We start from the raw sequence: 16838 nt of genomic DNA on the forward strand, positions 1-16838 counted from the left end.
GCTTCCCCTGCACTCCTGCAAAACTGTGGGCCTGGGCTCTTGGCCTGGGCTTGGTCATTTGCTGAAACGTGTCACAGACCTCAGAGAAACACTCACGGAAGGGGTCACGGAGGGTGGAGGCGAGCATTAGATGGAAGAGAGGCACGGGGCAGGCGTGGGAAGGCAGGCAGAGCTCTGTGCCTCGCCCCAGCCCCCCAGTCCCACCAGCGCTCAGCAGCCTGGATGCCTCTGAGGCCTAGACTCTGGGTTCTGTGGAATCTTCACCACACGGCCCGCCTGGCGCTCTCCCGTCCCCGTCCTTCTCTCCTGGGGCAGGGGGTGAGCGGCCCTGACTCTCTCCCGTGGCTTCTGACATCCAGGAGCCGCCTAGTGTGATGTAAGAACAGGACACCCGTGTCCACCCAGGAAAATGCAAGGGGTTTAATAGCTTAGTGCCAGCAGCCAGAGGCAGAGACCAGAGTCTGTATTCCCACTAGAGGCTCGGCGCACGGCACTCATGCACGGGACGGGGGGGGGGGGGGGGGGGGGGGCAATCCCGGGGCCACGATCCCTCAGCCCGGCCTGCACTCTCCAATCTGGGACCCCTCGGGGGATGTCTGACTCTCAATCCAGGACCACTGGCTCCTAGCCACTCACCTGCTTGCCTGCCTAATGACCCCAACTGCCCTCCTCTGCAGGCCATCTGTGCCCACCTGGGGGCGGCCATCTTTGTGTTGGAGTGATGGTCAGTTTGCATATTACCTGGAATGGGAGGTGTCTACACATTGTTGCCTCTCTGTCTCTGCAGTGAGCACTCTGATGGCAGACGTGTGTCCCGCTGTGTGTCTGTAGCTTACTTCTGCACCCGGTGGGCCTCCAAGGGTGTTCAGTGTCACACTGGTTTGCACAGTGACACTGCTTATGTCCTTGGAAACCAAGGCGTATTTTTACTTTGAGATGTAGCCGTCCCGTAGTTCTGCAGGGTTGGTCCCAGGGCACCAGGATTGTGGCTCCTGCAGGTCCTCAGCCTCAGACCCCCCTTCCCTTGTTCGGGGGTCTCCAGGTGGTCAGGTAGGGTCCATGTTTTCACTGGTCCCCGTTCTTGTTAACGTTTCTAGGTGTTATTTCCAAGTAGTTTTACTGGCAAGCATGTCCATCCATGATGTGCTGTGTTCCCCTGTTGCCTTCGGCATCACCTTGACCCTTTGTTTTCACAGGCTTCACGAGTGGGAGTCATTTCATGTTATTTTAACTTTATACTCTTCTTACCTGTGACCTATTCTCCATCTGCGGTACTCACTAACTGTTTCTGTTTGATGTCTTCCAAATAATTTCTTAGGAATGATTACATGATTACTTTTTACAGAATTAGAGCATTTTTTTTTTATCTGCACTCAAGGATATTTTCCCATTGGTTTATTGATTTTTAGAGAGAGTGGGAGAGTGAGGTAGAGACAGAGAGAAACATCGATGTGAGAGAAATACAGATCGGTTGCCTCCTGCAGGCTCTCCGACCAGGATCAAGGCCAGGGAGGAGCCTGCAACTGAGGTACATGCCTTTAATCAGTATCGAACCCGGGACCCTTTGGTCTGTAGGCTGACGCTCTATCCACTGAGCCAGTGGGCCAGGGCTTAAAGCACATTTCCCTGCCTTACACCTGACCCTCCTGGTGCTGAGGGGAAGTTGACCTGGGCTAGATCCCGTGCTGAGGTGGAAACCCATGTTTCCTAACGTTTCTGGGACATGCTTTATCCAAAGGGCTTTGGCTGAGATTCATAAAGAATCAGAGTGAGTGATGTCAGAGCACTTTCAAAGCCAGGGCTTCTGATCAGGACTTAGTTTTCTCTTCCCTGAAACTTTTACTTTTTAAACAATATGCACTTGAATTTCTTGAGTGGGTAACACATTCACGTGGTTTGAAATGGGAAAATAGTGACGTAATGCAGTAAGCACTTCCTGCCCAGCTCCCCACCCTGTGCGCCCAGGAACCCATGCTGTGGGCCTCCGCACAGTCCGAGCACAGGTGCAAGGTCAGGCCTGTGCACATCCACTGGCTGTTCCACGAGGGGTGTGCTCTCCTGTCGTCTGCACCTTGTTCTTCATACCCTGTCTCCAGCCCGTATCTTCACCGCGTTCCTTCACCTCTTCACGGTCAGTGCCCCCCGGGCCAGGTCCCGGTGAAGGGCGGTGCTGACGATGTTTTCCGTGTGGGGACTCACCTGTCACTGTGAGGGCGCATGAGTAGCTGCCCTCAGGGCGGGCCAAGTCCCGGCCTCCCAGCACCTGCGTATCTCAGGGCCACCCTCTTTCCATTCCAGAGAAGCGGTGCAACGGCTTCCGCTGCCCGAACGGCACCTGCCTCCCCACCAGCAAGCACTGCGACGGACTGCGGGACTGCGCCGACGGCTCCGACGAGCAGCGCTGCGGTGAGCCTGCCTGCCGCCCGCCTGGGGAGCTGGGGTTGGATGTGAAGGGAGTACCCTCGGACAGATCTCCGTGGTACCTATGTGTCCTTCCCATCAGTTTTGTTCGACACAAGGCCCTCACAGCAGCGTGCCAGCCCCGGTGGGTCACTGTTGTGCTCACAGTGACTGGGATCCTCTGGCGTCGTGGATGCCGGACAGCTTTGGATTTTGGCTTTGGCTCTACCTCCTCCGCTTGCAGATACATGCTAGCATGGCTGCCGCCGGTTTTCCCACTTGAAAGCAGGACAGTGAAACCTCGTCCTATCGTCTTAAGAGCTCAGTCATGTCCTTTTGCATCAGGTGCTCAGGCCAGGGCTTGCCATAAACCGCCTGCTCAGTATGCGGTGGCTCCTGCTGCTCCCCCAGGAGCACTTGTGCCGGTGCATTGGCCCAGGGCCCGTGAGCGCTCACCCCATGCTCAGGCCTCTCCTCCGGCCCCTTTCAGAGCCGCTCTGCACCCGCTTCATGGACTTCGTGTGCAAGAACCGCCAGCAGTGCCTGTTCCACTCCATGGTGTGTGACGGCGTCGTGCAGTGCCGGGACGGCTCGGATGAGGACGCTGCCTTTGCCGGCTGCTGTGAGTGGGGCCCTGGGGGGCGTGGTCACCATGGTGAGGTGCTGCTTCTAGCTACAGATCTGATTTTACATTTCCAGTCTTCATTTCCTTTTTTATTTTCAACATTTTTATATATTTTATTGATTTCAGAGAGGAAGGGAGAGGGAAAGAGATAGAAACATCAATGATGAGAATCATTGATCAGCTGCCTCTTGCACACCCCCTACTGGGGAATGAGCCCCCCACAACCTGGGCATGTGCCCTTGACTGGAATTGAACCCTGGACCCTTCACACTGCAGAGCAATGCTCTATCCAGTGAGCCAAACCAGCTAGAGCCGGTCTTGTATTTTCTGAGGAAGACGCATGTTTGCTGCTTCAGGAGTCATGCTTAGTCAGTAGTTGCTGTGCACACACAGGAGAGATGGGGTGTGATGGGTCTGATGGCTCTCTTGCCAACCCTGGAGGCCTCGCCTGCTCGTGGCTTCACAGCTCTTGTCCCATGTTGCACAGTGTGTCAGCCTTCCTGCCTGTCTCCCGGGACCGAGGGTGTCCCAAGCAGGCAGTCTGGTGTCTGCGGGCCACCCTGCTGGATGGCCCCACAGGGAGTGTGTGCAGCATCAGTAGGCTTGGGCGGCCCCATGAGGGACCACGGGCTGCAGCTTACCCTTCAGAAGCGCCTTTCCTCCGGCTCGGGAGCCGGGACTCAGGCTCAGAATGTTGGCAGTTTGCTCACCCCCGAGGCCTGGCTCCTCGATGTGTAGGTGCCCATCGTCTCCTGGTTCTCACTGGTCTCCCTGTGTCTGTGCGTGTCCCCATCTCCTCCCCTTTCAGTCATATTGAGTCAGGATTTCACCTTGATCACCTCACCTTGACTTAAGGCCTTATCTCAGCCCTGGCCAGTTTGGCCCAGTGGATAGAATGTCAGCCTGGACTGAAGGGTCCCAGGTTCGAGCCTGGTCAAGGGCACCTACCTTGATTGTAGGTTTCTTCCCGGCCCAGGCCCTGGTTGGGGTGTGTACAGGAGGCAACCAATCCATGTATTTCACATCAATATTTCTCTGTCTTCCCCTCTCCCTTTCACTCTCCCTAAAAACGAATGGAAAAATATTATTGGGTGAGGATTAACCGAAATAATAGTAATAATCATCCTATTTAATAAAGAGGAAATATGCTAATTGACCCTCATGCCTTGCAAAGATGGTGGTGTCTACAGCCAATAAGAAGGGAGTATGCTAACTGACTGTCCCGCCCTCAAAGATGGCAGTGTCCCTAGTCAATAAGGAGGGAATATGCTAATTGACTGCCCCACCCTCAAAGATGGCGATGCCCACAGCCACAAGATGGTGACGCCTAGTCCCTTCAGCCCCACCAGGGAGGTAGGTGCATGATAAGGCGGGCCTGGCTGCTCCGCTCATCTGCTTTCATAGTCCCCCCGTCCCTTCAGCCCCCCAGCCACCCAAAGCCGGCCCGAGGTGTAGGCAAGCCTCGGATGGCAGCTGCCCAGGGCCGCTCAAGGCTCAGGTAAACAGGGCTGCCGAGGCTTGCACTGCCGGCAGTGGCAGCAGCAGAAGTGTGATCCTCTGATCGCCTGGTTGCCTTCCACCCCTGAGGGCTGTGAGAGGGGGAGACCAGGCTGAGGGACCCTCTCTCAAGGGCATGAATTTTCATGCACCAGGCCTGTAGTATATAATGAGAGCCTATCCTATCTAATAAAAGAATGGTATGAAAATTGACAATTACTCCAACACATGATAGCTGCCCCCATGTGGTCAAAGATGGCTCCCCCATGTGAACACAAGATGGCCAGCAGGGGAGGACATTTTTTGGGGGGGAACCCAGGTCTGCAGGGGAGGGCAATTAGTGGTGACCGGGCTGGCAGAGGAGGGTAGTTGGGGGCAACAAGGCCTGCAGGAGAGGGCAGTTGGGGGTGACCAGTCCAGCAAAGAAGGCAGTTAGGGATGACCTGGCCCGCAGGGGAGACAGTTAGGGGAGACCAGGCCCACAGAGGAGGGAAGTTGGGGGGTAACCAGGCCTTAGGGGAGGGCAGTTGGGGGACCAGGTCAGCAGGGGAGGGCAGTTAGGGGCGACCAGGCTGGCAAGGGAGGGCAGTTAGGAGTGATTAGGCCAGCAGGGGAGGGCAGTTAGGGGCAATAAGGCTGGCAGGGGAGCAGTTAGGTGATGATCAGGCTGTCAGGGGAGTGGTTAGGGGGTGATCAGGCAGACAGGCAGAAGCTGTTAGAGGCAATTAGGCAGGCAAGCAGGTGAGCAGATGGGAGCCAGCAGTCCTGGATTGTGAGAGGGATGTCCCAGATTGGAGAGGGTGCAGGCTGGGCTGAGGGACACACACTCCCCCCCCTCCCCCCCTGTCGCCATGCACAAATTTTGTGCACAAATTTAGTTCTACCTAATAAAAGAGTAATATGCAAATTAACCATCACTCCGCTCCACAAGCCAATCAGAGCGAGTATGCAAATAAACCCAACCAAGATGGCTACAGCCACAGAGAGCAGGAGGGAGGCCAGGCTTTCCACCTTCCCTTGCTGGCCTAAGCCTCTGCTCAAGGCTATAAAATTTCCATTATAGAAGGTAAATCCAAACAGAAATGGATGCCGCCACTGGGGCAAGCAGGAGGCTTGGCTGCACTCCACGTTACAAAGTTTCAGTTGTAGAAGATAAATTCCAGATACCAGGGCCTCCACTTGGGTTGCTGGGGGGCATGGCCAGCCTGCAAACCACCACAGGCCCCCCCACTCAGGCCACCCCACGCCCCAAGGGAATCTCCACCCTGATCTGGGACACCCTTTAGGGCAAACCAGCTGGTCTCCACCTGTGTACCAGGCCTCTATCCTATCTAATAAAAGGGTAATATGCAGATTGATCATAACTCAATACACAAGATGGCTGCCCTCATATGGTCAAAGATCCTGCCCCTATGTGGACACAAGATGGCCAGTAGGGGAGGGTAGTTGGGAGGCACCAGGCCTGCAAGGGAGGGCAGTTGAGAGGGACCAGGTCTGCAGGGGAGGGCAGTTAAGGGTAACCAGGCCGACAGAGGAGGGAAGTTGGGGGCAAAAGGGCTGGCAGTGGAGCAGTTAGACATCAATCAGGCTGGCATGGGAGTGGTTAGGGGGTGATCTGGCTGGCAGGCAGAAGTGGTTAGGGGCAATCAGGAAAGCAGGCAGGGGAGCAGTTGGGAGCCAGCAGTCCTGGATTGTGAGAGGGATCCCAGATTGGAGAGGGTGCAGGCTGGACTGAGGGACAACCACCTCCCCCGGCCCCCATGCACAAATTCTGTGTACTGGACCTCTAGTATATAATAAGAGCCTAATGTGTTAAGTGTCTGACTGTTCGACCAGTCGCTGTGATGTGCACTGACCATTAGGGGCAGATGCTCTGACCCGTAGGTTAGCTTGCTGCTGAGTTCGGCTAATGGGGACTGGGTGAGATGGGCCAGACATGCCCTGGAACCCTCTCATGGTCCCTCCCTGGCCCTGACCATGCACTGGTGGGGTCCCTTGGCCTGGCTTGTACCTTCTTGCAATCCAGGTCTCTTTAGGGGATGTCGGAGAGCCGTTTTACCTGATCCTCACAGGCCAGGCCGAGGCACCCCACCGGTGCACGAATCTGTGCACCAGCCTCTAGGAAATAAATAAGGACCTTAGGTTAAATTCTGTCATACGGGGGACTCCTTCTCCACTGACCCGCTTTCAGGACTTCTCCAGTGAGTCTCTGCATGGAGACTTTTCCTCTTCCTCCTGCTCAGCCGCGTCAGTAGGATCTCTTCGGTGATGAGGTAGCCGGGATCTCATGGACGTTTGTCTGTTGTCCAGCCCAAGACCCCGAGTTCCACAAGGATTGTGACGAGTTCAGCTTCCAGTGTCAGAACGGCGTGTGCATCAGCGTGGTCTGGAAGTGCGACGGCATGGACGACTGCGGCGACTACTCGGACGAAGCCAGCTGTGGGGAGGCCGCAGGTCCGTGTCCTCTCGCCGGCTCTGGGGCCGCGCCCCTGAGGTCCAGGAGGGGCCCTCACTAGCGCCCTTGCACCCACCTTTGCCGCCTCCTCCCTCTGCAGTATTTCCTGCCAGTTCTTGAAACTCCATGTGGGAAACTGAGTGTGAACTGGCCCTGACCCCAGCAGGGTTAGAGGTGGCTTACTCCATTTCACTCTGAGTCAGGGATGGGCACTCAGTATGCGCGGAAGGGAAGGCATTAAGTAAACATTTCGGAGGAGGCTTCCCTCTGCTCCTACAGGTCATCGAACCCATGGAATAGCACCCGTTACCATTGCGTTATCATGGGAGTAAGGCCATTCCTTTGGAAAAGGGTTCAAGTTAAACACTCGGTGTCATTTGCAAGATGCATAGACATGTGGGTCAGAGACACCGGAGTGGGGTCTCGGAAGGCTGGCTTTGACTGAGTTTCACCCACTGGGTCCAAGAAGCTGCCTAATGCAGCCGGTGGCAGGCAGCTGCCCTGGGGTGCGGTGTGGGGGCGGCTGTGTGTACGTCGCAGCTTCACGTTCATGCTGTTTCGGGGCCCACAACCCACGCTGTGTTTTCCCCAGAAAACCCCACCGAAGCCCCCAACTGCTCCCGCCATTTCCAGTTCCGGTGTGAGAATGGCCGCTGCATCCCCAGCCGGTGGAGGTGCGACCACGAGAATGACTGCGGGGACTGGTCCGACGAAGAGGCCTGTGCAGGTAGTGGTCCCGGCGCTGCCCATAGCCGGCTCGGGGGGCCCGACCCCTGTCATGACTCGGGGTAGCTCACTGAGACTGTCCCTTCTTATTCGGAACACTAGAGTGGCTGCTGGCTTCTGTTTTGGGCTGCGCTTCCCACAGCTCACAGGTGCAGGAAGGACCGGGGCCTGGCTGCCCTTGGTGTGGCCTACAGACCGCAGCTTAGTCTTTCCTCAGCGCCATCAGAGTGCCCAACTCCCCAGAGCCTGCATTTAGCAAGGCCTTCAGGTGCCCCAGTCCCAGGTCTGCCCCGGTGCCCAGTGCCTCGGTCCCATGTATGCCCCAGTCCCAGGTCTGCCCCGGTGCCCAGTGCCCAATGCCTCGGTCCCATGTCTGCCCCGGTGCCCTGTGCCCCGGTTCAAGATCTGCCCCGGTGCCCCAGTCCCAGGTCTGCCCCGGTGCCCGGAGCCCCGGTCCCAGGTCTGCCCCGGTGCCCGGTGCCCCAGTCTCAGGTCTGCCCTAGTGCCCGGAGCCCCGGTCCCAGGTCTGCCCCGGTGCCCGGTCCCAGGTCTGCCCCGGTGCCCGGAGCCCCAGTCCCAGGTCTGCCCCGGTGCCCGGTCCCAGGTCTGCCCTGGTGCCTGGTGCCCCGGTCCCAGGTCTGCCCCAGTGCCCGGTGCCCGGTCCCAGGTCTGCCCCGGTGCCCGGTCCCAGGTCTGCCCCGGTGCCCGGTCCCAGGTCTGCCCCGGTGCCCGGGTCCCAGGTCTGCCCCGGTGCCCAAGTTCCAGGTCTGCCCCGGTGCCCGGTGCCCCGGTCCCAGGTCTGCCCCGGTGCCTGGTGCCCCAGTCCCAGGTCTGCCCCGGTGCCCGGTGCCCCAGTCCCAGGTCTGCCCCGGTGCCCCAGTCCCAGGTCTGCCCCGGTGCCTCGGTCCCAGGTCTGCCCCGGTGCCCGGTCCCAGGTCTGCCCCGGTGCCCGGTGCCCCGGTCCCAGGTCTGCCCCGGTGCCCCGGTCCCAGGTCTGCCCCGGTGCCCGGTGCCTCGGTCCCAGGTCTGCCCCGGTGCCCGGTCCCGGTGCCCCAGTCCCAGGTCTGCCCCGGTGCCCGGTGCCTCGGTCCCAGGTCTGCCCCGGTGCCCGGTCCCGGTGCCCCAGTCCCAGGTCTGCCCCGGTGCCTCGGGACACGTGCCCCAGTGCTCAGGGCCTTCGAGCCATGTGTCTTGTGCACGTGCCACATGCCTTGGCAGAGGGGAGGCACTGACAGATGGGGAGTGCATGCTGTCCCTCGTTTTTGGTTTTCTTGGGTGGTGGGTGGAATTAGCCAGAACAGTGTTCAGCCCCCACCTGTGCATGAGTCAGCTTCCTTTCAAAGCAAACGCATCCGGGTGTGATCAGCTCAAACCAAAGACAGCCAGTAAGCGCTGCTCGGGAAGAAGCACGGACGGGGTGGTGATTGGAGATGAGCTGTGTCTCAGCCTGGCTGGGCCCTGGGCTGGGCGGAGCCGCTGAAACGTGAACCAGGCATCCACACGAGTTTGGGACCCATTTTGGTCTCAGATTGAACTTCTTGTAACTTTTATTTTTCTTGGTATTTCCTCAGATTCACACATTATTCCCTCCCCCACTCCCGGGCCCTCTACATGTCCACCTAATTACTTCCGCTGCAGCGGCGGGGCCTGCGTGATGGACATCTGGGTGTGCGATGGCTACCGGGACTGCGCCGACGGCTCGGACGAGGAAGCCTGCCCTTCGCCCGGTGCGTGCAGCTCCGTCTGCCCGGCACCTGCTCGATGGGGAGGACCTCAGGTCACCCTGGCACCTGCTCGGTGGGGAGGACTTCCGGGGTCACCCTGGCACTGCTCTGTGGGGAGGACTTCCAGGGTCACCCTGGCACTGCTCTGTGGGGAGGACTTCCGGGGTCACCTGGCACCTGCTCTGTGGGGAGGACTTCCGGGGTCACCTGGCACTGCTCTGTGGGGAGGACTTCCGGGGTCACCTGGCACCTGCTCTGTGGGGAGGACTTCCGGGGTCACCTGGCACTGCTCTGTGGGGAGGACTTCCGGGGTCACCTGGCACTGCTCTGTGGGGAGGACTTCCGGGGTCACCCTGGCACTGCTCGGTGGGGAGGACTTCCGGGGTCACCCTGGCACTGCTCTGTGGGGAGGACTTCCGGGGTCACCCTGGCACTGCTCTGTGGGGAGGACTTCCGGGGTCACCCTGGCACTGCTCTGTGGGGAGGACCTCGGGTCACCCTGGCACCACAGGGCAAGGCTGGTGCCCGCTCTCTGGGACTTTGAGCTCAGAGGCCAGGCTGCTCCTCACTCCAGAGCAGGGGGACTCATGGGAACTGGGGCCGGGCGTGTCGCATCTCCTGTCATTGCTCTCTGATCGTCCTGCTAGAGGGGGCAGCCTCCCTAAGCCCGGCCCGCTGCGTTGGGGCATCTTTGTGCTCTTCCCGGAACTGACATGGGAAGCAGGGACTGTGTTGGTGTGAGCAGGCCTAGGTGCTTCTGGGCGGCTCTCCCACTAAAAGGCGGGGTGCACTGCCATCTAGTGGCCGGACCAGAGGCAGCTGGATGTGTGCAGTGGCCCGGCTGGTGTGCAGGATACTTGGGGGGGGCGGGAGGGGGAGAAAGGCGCCCTTAGCTGCATCCAGAGGCAGGGGTGCCCTTCAAGCTCAGTCATCCTTAGAGTGGTTTGCCCACTTTTGTTGGCACACTCCTAGGCCGCCCACCTGTTTTTCCTCCTCCTCGCGGAGGAGCTGCATGCTGCTGCCCTGCCTAGTTGAGGGCGTCCTCAGCAGTCCCTGTCACTTCTCACACCTGCGGCTCTGCGCCTGCTCTCGCTGCATCCTTCAGCCGGGTTTGCTTTGTCAGAGTCCTACCTTGGAGGACAAGGTTCCCTGCTTCCCTCTGGTGACGCAGACAGGGCGTGGGTTTCCCAGTCGTAGAGACGGAGACGTGGTCGGTGTTTCTCTGATCATGGAATCCCACGTGGTGGCCGTGCAGGCACAGGCTGGGTTCCCATGTGAGCTGGAGCTCACATATGCTCCCAGGTCACTGAGAGGGATTCCTCCTTCCAGCCGTTCTTCACCGGGCCTTCACTGAGTCTTTACATGATGTCCATCTCTTTCCCAGCCTCAGCCAAGTACCTTCTGATTTTTTTTTTTTAATAATTTCTTTATTAAGAAAGGTATTACATATGTGTTCTAACTCTCCATTGTCCCCCAGCCCCATGCCCTCACCCTATGCTGTCTATGTCCATTGGTTAGGCCTATATGCATGCATACAAGTCCTTTGGTTGATCTTTTTCCTCCCCTCCCCAACACGCCCCAGGCTTCCCGCTGTCATTGACAGTGCTGGGTTCTTTACTGCCTTCTTCCTCCTCCCAGCTAGGCCTCTCCCTCCCCCACCTTGGTCTCCTTCCACCTGGGCCTCCCCATCTCCCAGTTGGGCCTCCCCCTCCCAGCTGGGCCTCTCTCTCCCCTACCTGAGCCTCCCCTTCCCCCAGCTGGGCCTCTTCTTCCATCCACCTTAGTCTCCTTCCACCTGGGCCTCCCCCTCCCCCAGCTGGGCATTTCTCTCCCCTATCTGGGCCTCCCCCTCCTCCCAGTTGGGCTTCCTCTCCTCCCAGCTGGGCCTCCCCCTCCCCCACTTGGGCCTCTCTTTTGGGCAGCCTGCCCAGCCCTGGGACTTCATTGCCCTCCTAGGAATGCTTTGACTTTTCCCTGATTTAGATGCTCTGTTTTTTGGATCATGTGTCCTGCTTTTTCTTGGTTTCCTCCCTTGTTTTGCTGAAGCACACCCTCCAGTAGCTTCGTCAGGTGAATGTGATGGTGCAGGAGCCACGGACACAGTGAGAAAAGCCTCAGTGTTTTTCTCTGTTGAGTTTTGCTGTTTGAATTCATTCTGGTTGCCCTCTGCCCGGGACACATGTGTACCTTCTCTGTGCTGTTACTTCTCCGTCACCCTGAGGACTCACTTTTCCTCCTTTGTGTTGGAGTTCCCGCTTTCTCTATCCCAGGATGAGATGCCAATTCCAAGCTTTTTGAGGACCCTGTGAGGTCAATCTAGCTGGTTCTCAGCTTTCTCCCTGGAGCTCAGGAGAGTTGCAGCCTTCTTGGTCTCTCTAGTCGCCCATCACTGGCTGGCTGCTTCCCAGCTCTCAAATCGTGCTGCTCTCTCGTGAGAGCAAAATTAGATGCCTGTGTCTAGTCAATGTCTTTCCCAGAACTCGCAATGGTCTCTGGTCCTCGGAGTAATTCCTAAAACACCGTAAGCTCCCAGTACCTGGGATTGGTTGCTATTGCTGGCAGGCTCCCTCCATTCTAAAAGGTAAATTGTAAAAATCTCTTTTTCTAGCCAATGTTACTGCTGCCTCCGTGCCCACCAAGGTTGGGCAATGTGACCGGTTTGAGTTCGAGTGCCACCAGCCACGGAAGTGCATCCCCAACTGGAAGCGCTGTGATGGCCGTCGCGATTGTCCCGGAGGCCAGGACGAGGCCGGCTGCCGTGAGTTGGGAGGGGCTCAGCCCAGGACGGGGTTCTGGAAGCATGACCTCCCATTACCTGTGTCCTTTATCTGACCTTATCACGTTAGTATCATCTCTACTCTAGGATAGGAAAACTAAGCTTTAGAGGGGTTATACCATCAGTAACAGACTGGAGTATTTATTTAGTTTGGGGTACAAAGTTATCTGTTTAGTATTATTATTTTAATTGATTTCAGAGAGGAAGGGAAAAGGAGAGATAGAAACATCAACGTTGAGAGAGAATTATTGATTGGCTGCCTCTTTCACACCTCCTACTGGGGATTGAGCCTGCATGGGACTCAAACCTGGGACCCCTCAATCCACAGGCTGATGCTCTATCCACTGAGCCAAACCAGCCAGAGCCAAAGTTGTTATCTTTTTATCATGTCTTGTTGAAATTCCTTATCCGGTGAGTACTCCAGAATAACACCAAGAAATTAGATAAGGACTAGGATAAAATTTTACACTTCATTAGAAGAACAAACAAAGTGTATATCATTGGGACATTAAGGTAACAGGTCAGATTTAAGGTAACTTGTCAAAATAGCAGGAATGTCCGAGCCGAGGAATTAATCCCAATAAGATGAAAAATAGTTAACAACAAGGAGTTGGGATAGGACCTTCCTCCTGGGTGAGATGAACTCTTGATTGGTATTCACTCTTTAAATAAGTTTAGCCAGTTTTAAACCTGCCTAGTCTTAAGGATGTTGCTTAGTTAAGGATCTTAAAATCCAGATGTGCTCTCTGGCGAGCTTGTGGGACTCGCTAATCTGAGAGCCTGTGAGAAGCGGAAATGAGACGAGTATGGCCTGCCTCCTGTCAGAGGTGCAGCCCTGAGCACCCTGCACCCTGTTTTGCGTGCCCAGCAAGTACATGTTTAATCTCCAGGTCAGCCTTTCTGAGATAAGGACGACTTCTTTCCAACCTAAATACCTATGTTTTCCCACTTTCAAAATATGGAGGCATGCTTCATGAACTGGGCCATCTTCCAGCGTCACTGCTCAGCTGTGCATTGTGTGCTGACATGCTTACCACGTGGAATCACTCTGCGATGGGACCTTGGGCTTTTCCAACCAGTCCTCTCCTGAGCAGAGTTCTCCCCTGCCTGTCCTGTAAAAATGACACTCCCCCGCCCCCACCACGTTCGTACTGTTACTCTCTCTGTGTTTCTTTGTAGCTCTTATTTCTACTACTATCAGGAGTAAAGTATTTGTTTGCTTTTGTGCTGTCTCTCTCAATAGAAGATAAGCTCTTTGAGGATAGGTCTGGGTCTGTTTTACACATAACCTCTTCATCTTAAACAGTACCTGATTCATTGGGAGATGTCCATGAATGTTCGTTGGATGGATGGATGGATAGATGGGTTATGGGTGGATAGATGGATAATGGGTGAGTGGATGGATGGATGGATGGGTGGTTGGGTTAGTGGTGGGTAGATGGATGGGTGGATGGATGGGTGGGTTAGTGGTGGGTAGATGGATGGATAGATGGGTGAGTGGCTGGGCTAATGATGGGTGGATGGGTGGGTAGTGGATAATGGATGGCTGGATGGTTGAGTGGGTGGCTGGATTAGTGGTGGGTAGACGAATAGGTGTATGGATGAGTGGGTAGTGGATAATGGGTGGCTGGATGGTTGGATGGGTGGTGGGGTGGCTGGGTTAGTGGTAGGTGGATGGATAGAAGGATGAATGAATTCCATCTAGGGCTTCTGAGACTGTTACAGCAGTGGTTCTCAAGCCTTTTCTAAGTACTCTAGTACAGTTTTATCTGTAACAGTTTCTTCCCTACCTCCCCAAGGAGAACCAATTCCATCTCAGCATGTGACACCCATGTCGGAAGGGGATTTTCCTGGAGATGGGGATTATAGTTTGTAATAAGCCTCCCAAGTGGTTTTGATATTTCCCTTCTCTCACTGAGAATGAGAGTCTTTTTAAATCTAATTAACTGAAGCCTGGTCTTCCTTCCTAGAGACATGCGTAGATGTCTTAGTTCTTTCGCATGAACCTCATCAACGGAAGACAATTGCTGTAGCGTTTTATTTCTCCCCCAGCTCCTGTACCGTTTCCTCTCTAGTTACATTCCATGGTGTTCATCCATCCCCCGACTCTCATGTGAGCTTTACCCAGTCCTACCCAGATGCAGTGCTTCCAGTACAAACAGTGTCACCTGTCCTTCTAGAACATAAGTCCCGTGTGTCGTGCCCTCCCTCCCCCCCCCCCCCCCCGGCTAATTCTGACCAGTTGCTGTGGAGCTGGTGAACACTGCACATGCTCAGCTCCCTGTGTCTGCCTGGGGGTGGGGGTAGGCAGCTCCGAGGACTTGGTGATTTTTAGAAGCCCTAGAAGGATCTGTTAAGAATCTGTCTTCTCAATTCTCTGCTCTGATTCTACCTGCTTACTGATCTCTGGTACTTTCTGGTGGTATGGGGAGAGCCATCGCTGGAGTACTGAGTGCATTTTGCATGGGAGGGGGCGGGGAGGGGAGAAGGAGCTTGGAGGGGTTGGTCTTGAGTCCGGATAGAGAAATGGGAATGTGAACGCGGGAACCCAGTAGCCTCGCCACATGCGAGGGACAGAGTGTGTGAAATAGTCACCACAAGCCTCACATCTCAGAAAGCAGTTACTTCCTGTAGTTGTGTGGGTCAGAAGTCCAAGGTAGGTTTTCCTGACAAAGCCAGCACATGGGCAGGTGGTTCTCCGGCGACAGGAGAGGTTGGTTCCTTGCTGTTCCTCCGTGTCTGACCAGCGGGTTCGGCTCAGGTGCTGCTTCTGACCTCACCCACCTCTCCGACTGCAGTCTGGAGGGTCTCTCAGGGCCCTCACATTCCGGTTGCCACCCCCCTCCCCCATGATCCCGGATGCACTTCTTACGTCAGGGTCATTAACTCAATCTCACTTGCCATGTAGAGTGACCTCACACACAGCAGTGGGACCTCTCTGGCTGGAGGAGCAGGAGGATTGCAGGGCCTTCTGGTGGCTGGGTTCTGACGCCTCCCGTCCAGCTGGGCAGGCCCTGGGAGTCTAGAATGTAGGCTGCACCGCTGCACCTGGGTCAGCCCTGACTCACCTGGGCAGGAGGTTTACATCTTTTCCGTAGCCGTTTCTAGAATCATCTGCTCTTAGGTGGTCACTGGTGCTTTTTAGAGCCTGATGCAGTTTACCTCTCCTTTAGAACTGAGAGAAGCTGATTGTGGCTAATAGTCATGTCACTTTGTGCTCTTTGTGAGCGCTTTTTCATTTTCTGGTAAATACTTTGAAACCCATACAGTTAAAATACCACAAAATGAGGATGTGTCATTCCGACTGGTATAGAAACAGCGATTACTGTCGGCATCCTGCCAGCCAGGGCTGCGCCGGGCACTGGCGTCTCTCAGGAAGTAACCCTGATTTGGGGCTGCAACTGGAAAGAGGCCAATGAGGAGGCTCCCTCACCTGAGAAACAGGCTAACTGACTGCAGGTTTGTGAGGCTTAGGGAGAGAGCCCTTAACCAGTTAACTGCCATGGTATTTTGAATTTAATTTAAAAAGGTCCTCCTCTTGCGTCTATAGATGCTTATGGCATACAGATGGTTAAGCATCTTGACCTCCTGCTGCCCCTAGATCCTGGGAGACAGGACTGATGGAGTTGTCACCCAGTTTTATAGACAAACAGGAACTGAGCTCGGTGCTGTCCAGTGGTTTGCTGCAGATCGTGCAGAGCCGGGACCGAGGCCTAGTGTGCCCTCAGGGCTTCGTGTGTCACTGAGCAGATGTCAGTTCCCATCAGAAGCAGGCCCCATGGTATCTGCTGTCATTGCTCATCCTCGGGGCGTGTTCTTTCAGAGTGCCAACCCTGTTCCTACACCTGACAGACATTCACACAGCATGGTCCCCTGTGTTGCAGCCACACGCGGTGCCCTGGCCTGTGCAAGTGGTGAGTTCCCATGCACGGATGGCGAGGCCTGCCTGCAACCCTTGGAGCGCTGCGACGGCTTCCTGGACTGTGCGGATGAGAGCGACGAGCAGGCCTGCAATGGTGAGTGCCCCAGCCTGGGCTCCCCCTTTGCTCTCTCTTCTCCCCTCCCCACCCAACCTTTCTCCCCAGGGTCCAGCCTTATCCCCTTGCCCAGGCGTCTTCAAACTACGGCCCGCGGGCCACATGCGGCCCGCAGAGGACCTGGCCCAACCTCGTCCCTTGGGGCAGCTAGAGAGAACCCTCTGAGTTTGTCCACAATCTGAACCAGCCCCATGCGTGGCTCCCAGATCCCCATGCCTGTGGGAAAGGATCCCCATGCCTGTGGAAAGGCTTCCCATGCCTGTGGGAAGGCTCCTCATGCCTGTGGGAAGGCTCCCCATCCTGTGGGAAAGGCTCCCCATGCCTGTGGGAAGGCTCCCCATCCTGTGGGAAAGGCTCCCCATCCTGTGGGAAAGGCTCCCCATGCCTGTGGAAAGGCTCCCCATGTTATAGAAAGGCTCCCCATGCCTGTGGAAAGGCTCCCCATCCTGTGGAAAGGCTCCCCATCCTGTGGGATAGGCTCCCCATCCTGTGGGAAAGGCTCCCCATGCCTGTGGGAAGGCTCCCCATCCTGTGGGAAAGGCTCCCCATCCTGTGGGAAGGCTCCCCATGCCTGTGGGAAGGCTCCCCATGCCTGTGG

The 16838-nt window shown here is 56.4% G+C and overlaps 1 protein-coding gene across 2 annotated transcripts in view; it reads left to right on the top strand.

Annotated features, from left to right (window-relative positions):
* Positions 1–16838, top strand: part of SORL1 (sortilin related receptor 1) — a 139204-nt gene that overhangs the window by 98216 nt on the left and 24150 nt on the right. For both annotated transcript variants that reach the window (XM_036412607.2, XM_045572359.1), the window contains exons 27-33: positions 2299–2406; positions 2891–3022; positions 6833–6976; positions 7570–7704; positions 9275–9430; positions 12036–12185; positions 16088–16219. In XM_036412607.2, coding sequence (XP_036268500.1) covers positions 2299–2406; positions 2891–3022; positions 6833–6976; positions 7570–7704; positions 9275–9430; positions 12036–12185; positions 16088–16219 — 957 coding nt within the window. The remainder of the gene's footprint in view (positions 1–2298; positions 2407–2890; positions 3023–6832; positions 6977–7569; positions 7705–9274; positions 9431–12035; positions 12186–16087; positions 16220–16838) is intronic.

Source organism: Pipistrellus kuhlii, unplaced genomic scaffold, assembly GCF_014108245.1.
Source record: "Pipistrellus kuhlii isolate mPipKuh1 unplaced genomic scaffold, mPipKuh1.p scaffold_m20_p_45, whole genome shotgun sequence".
NCBI classification, from domain to species: domain Eukaryota; kingdom Metazoa; phylum Chordata; class Mammalia; order Chiroptera; family Vespertilionidae; genus Pipistrellus; species Pipistrellus kuhlii.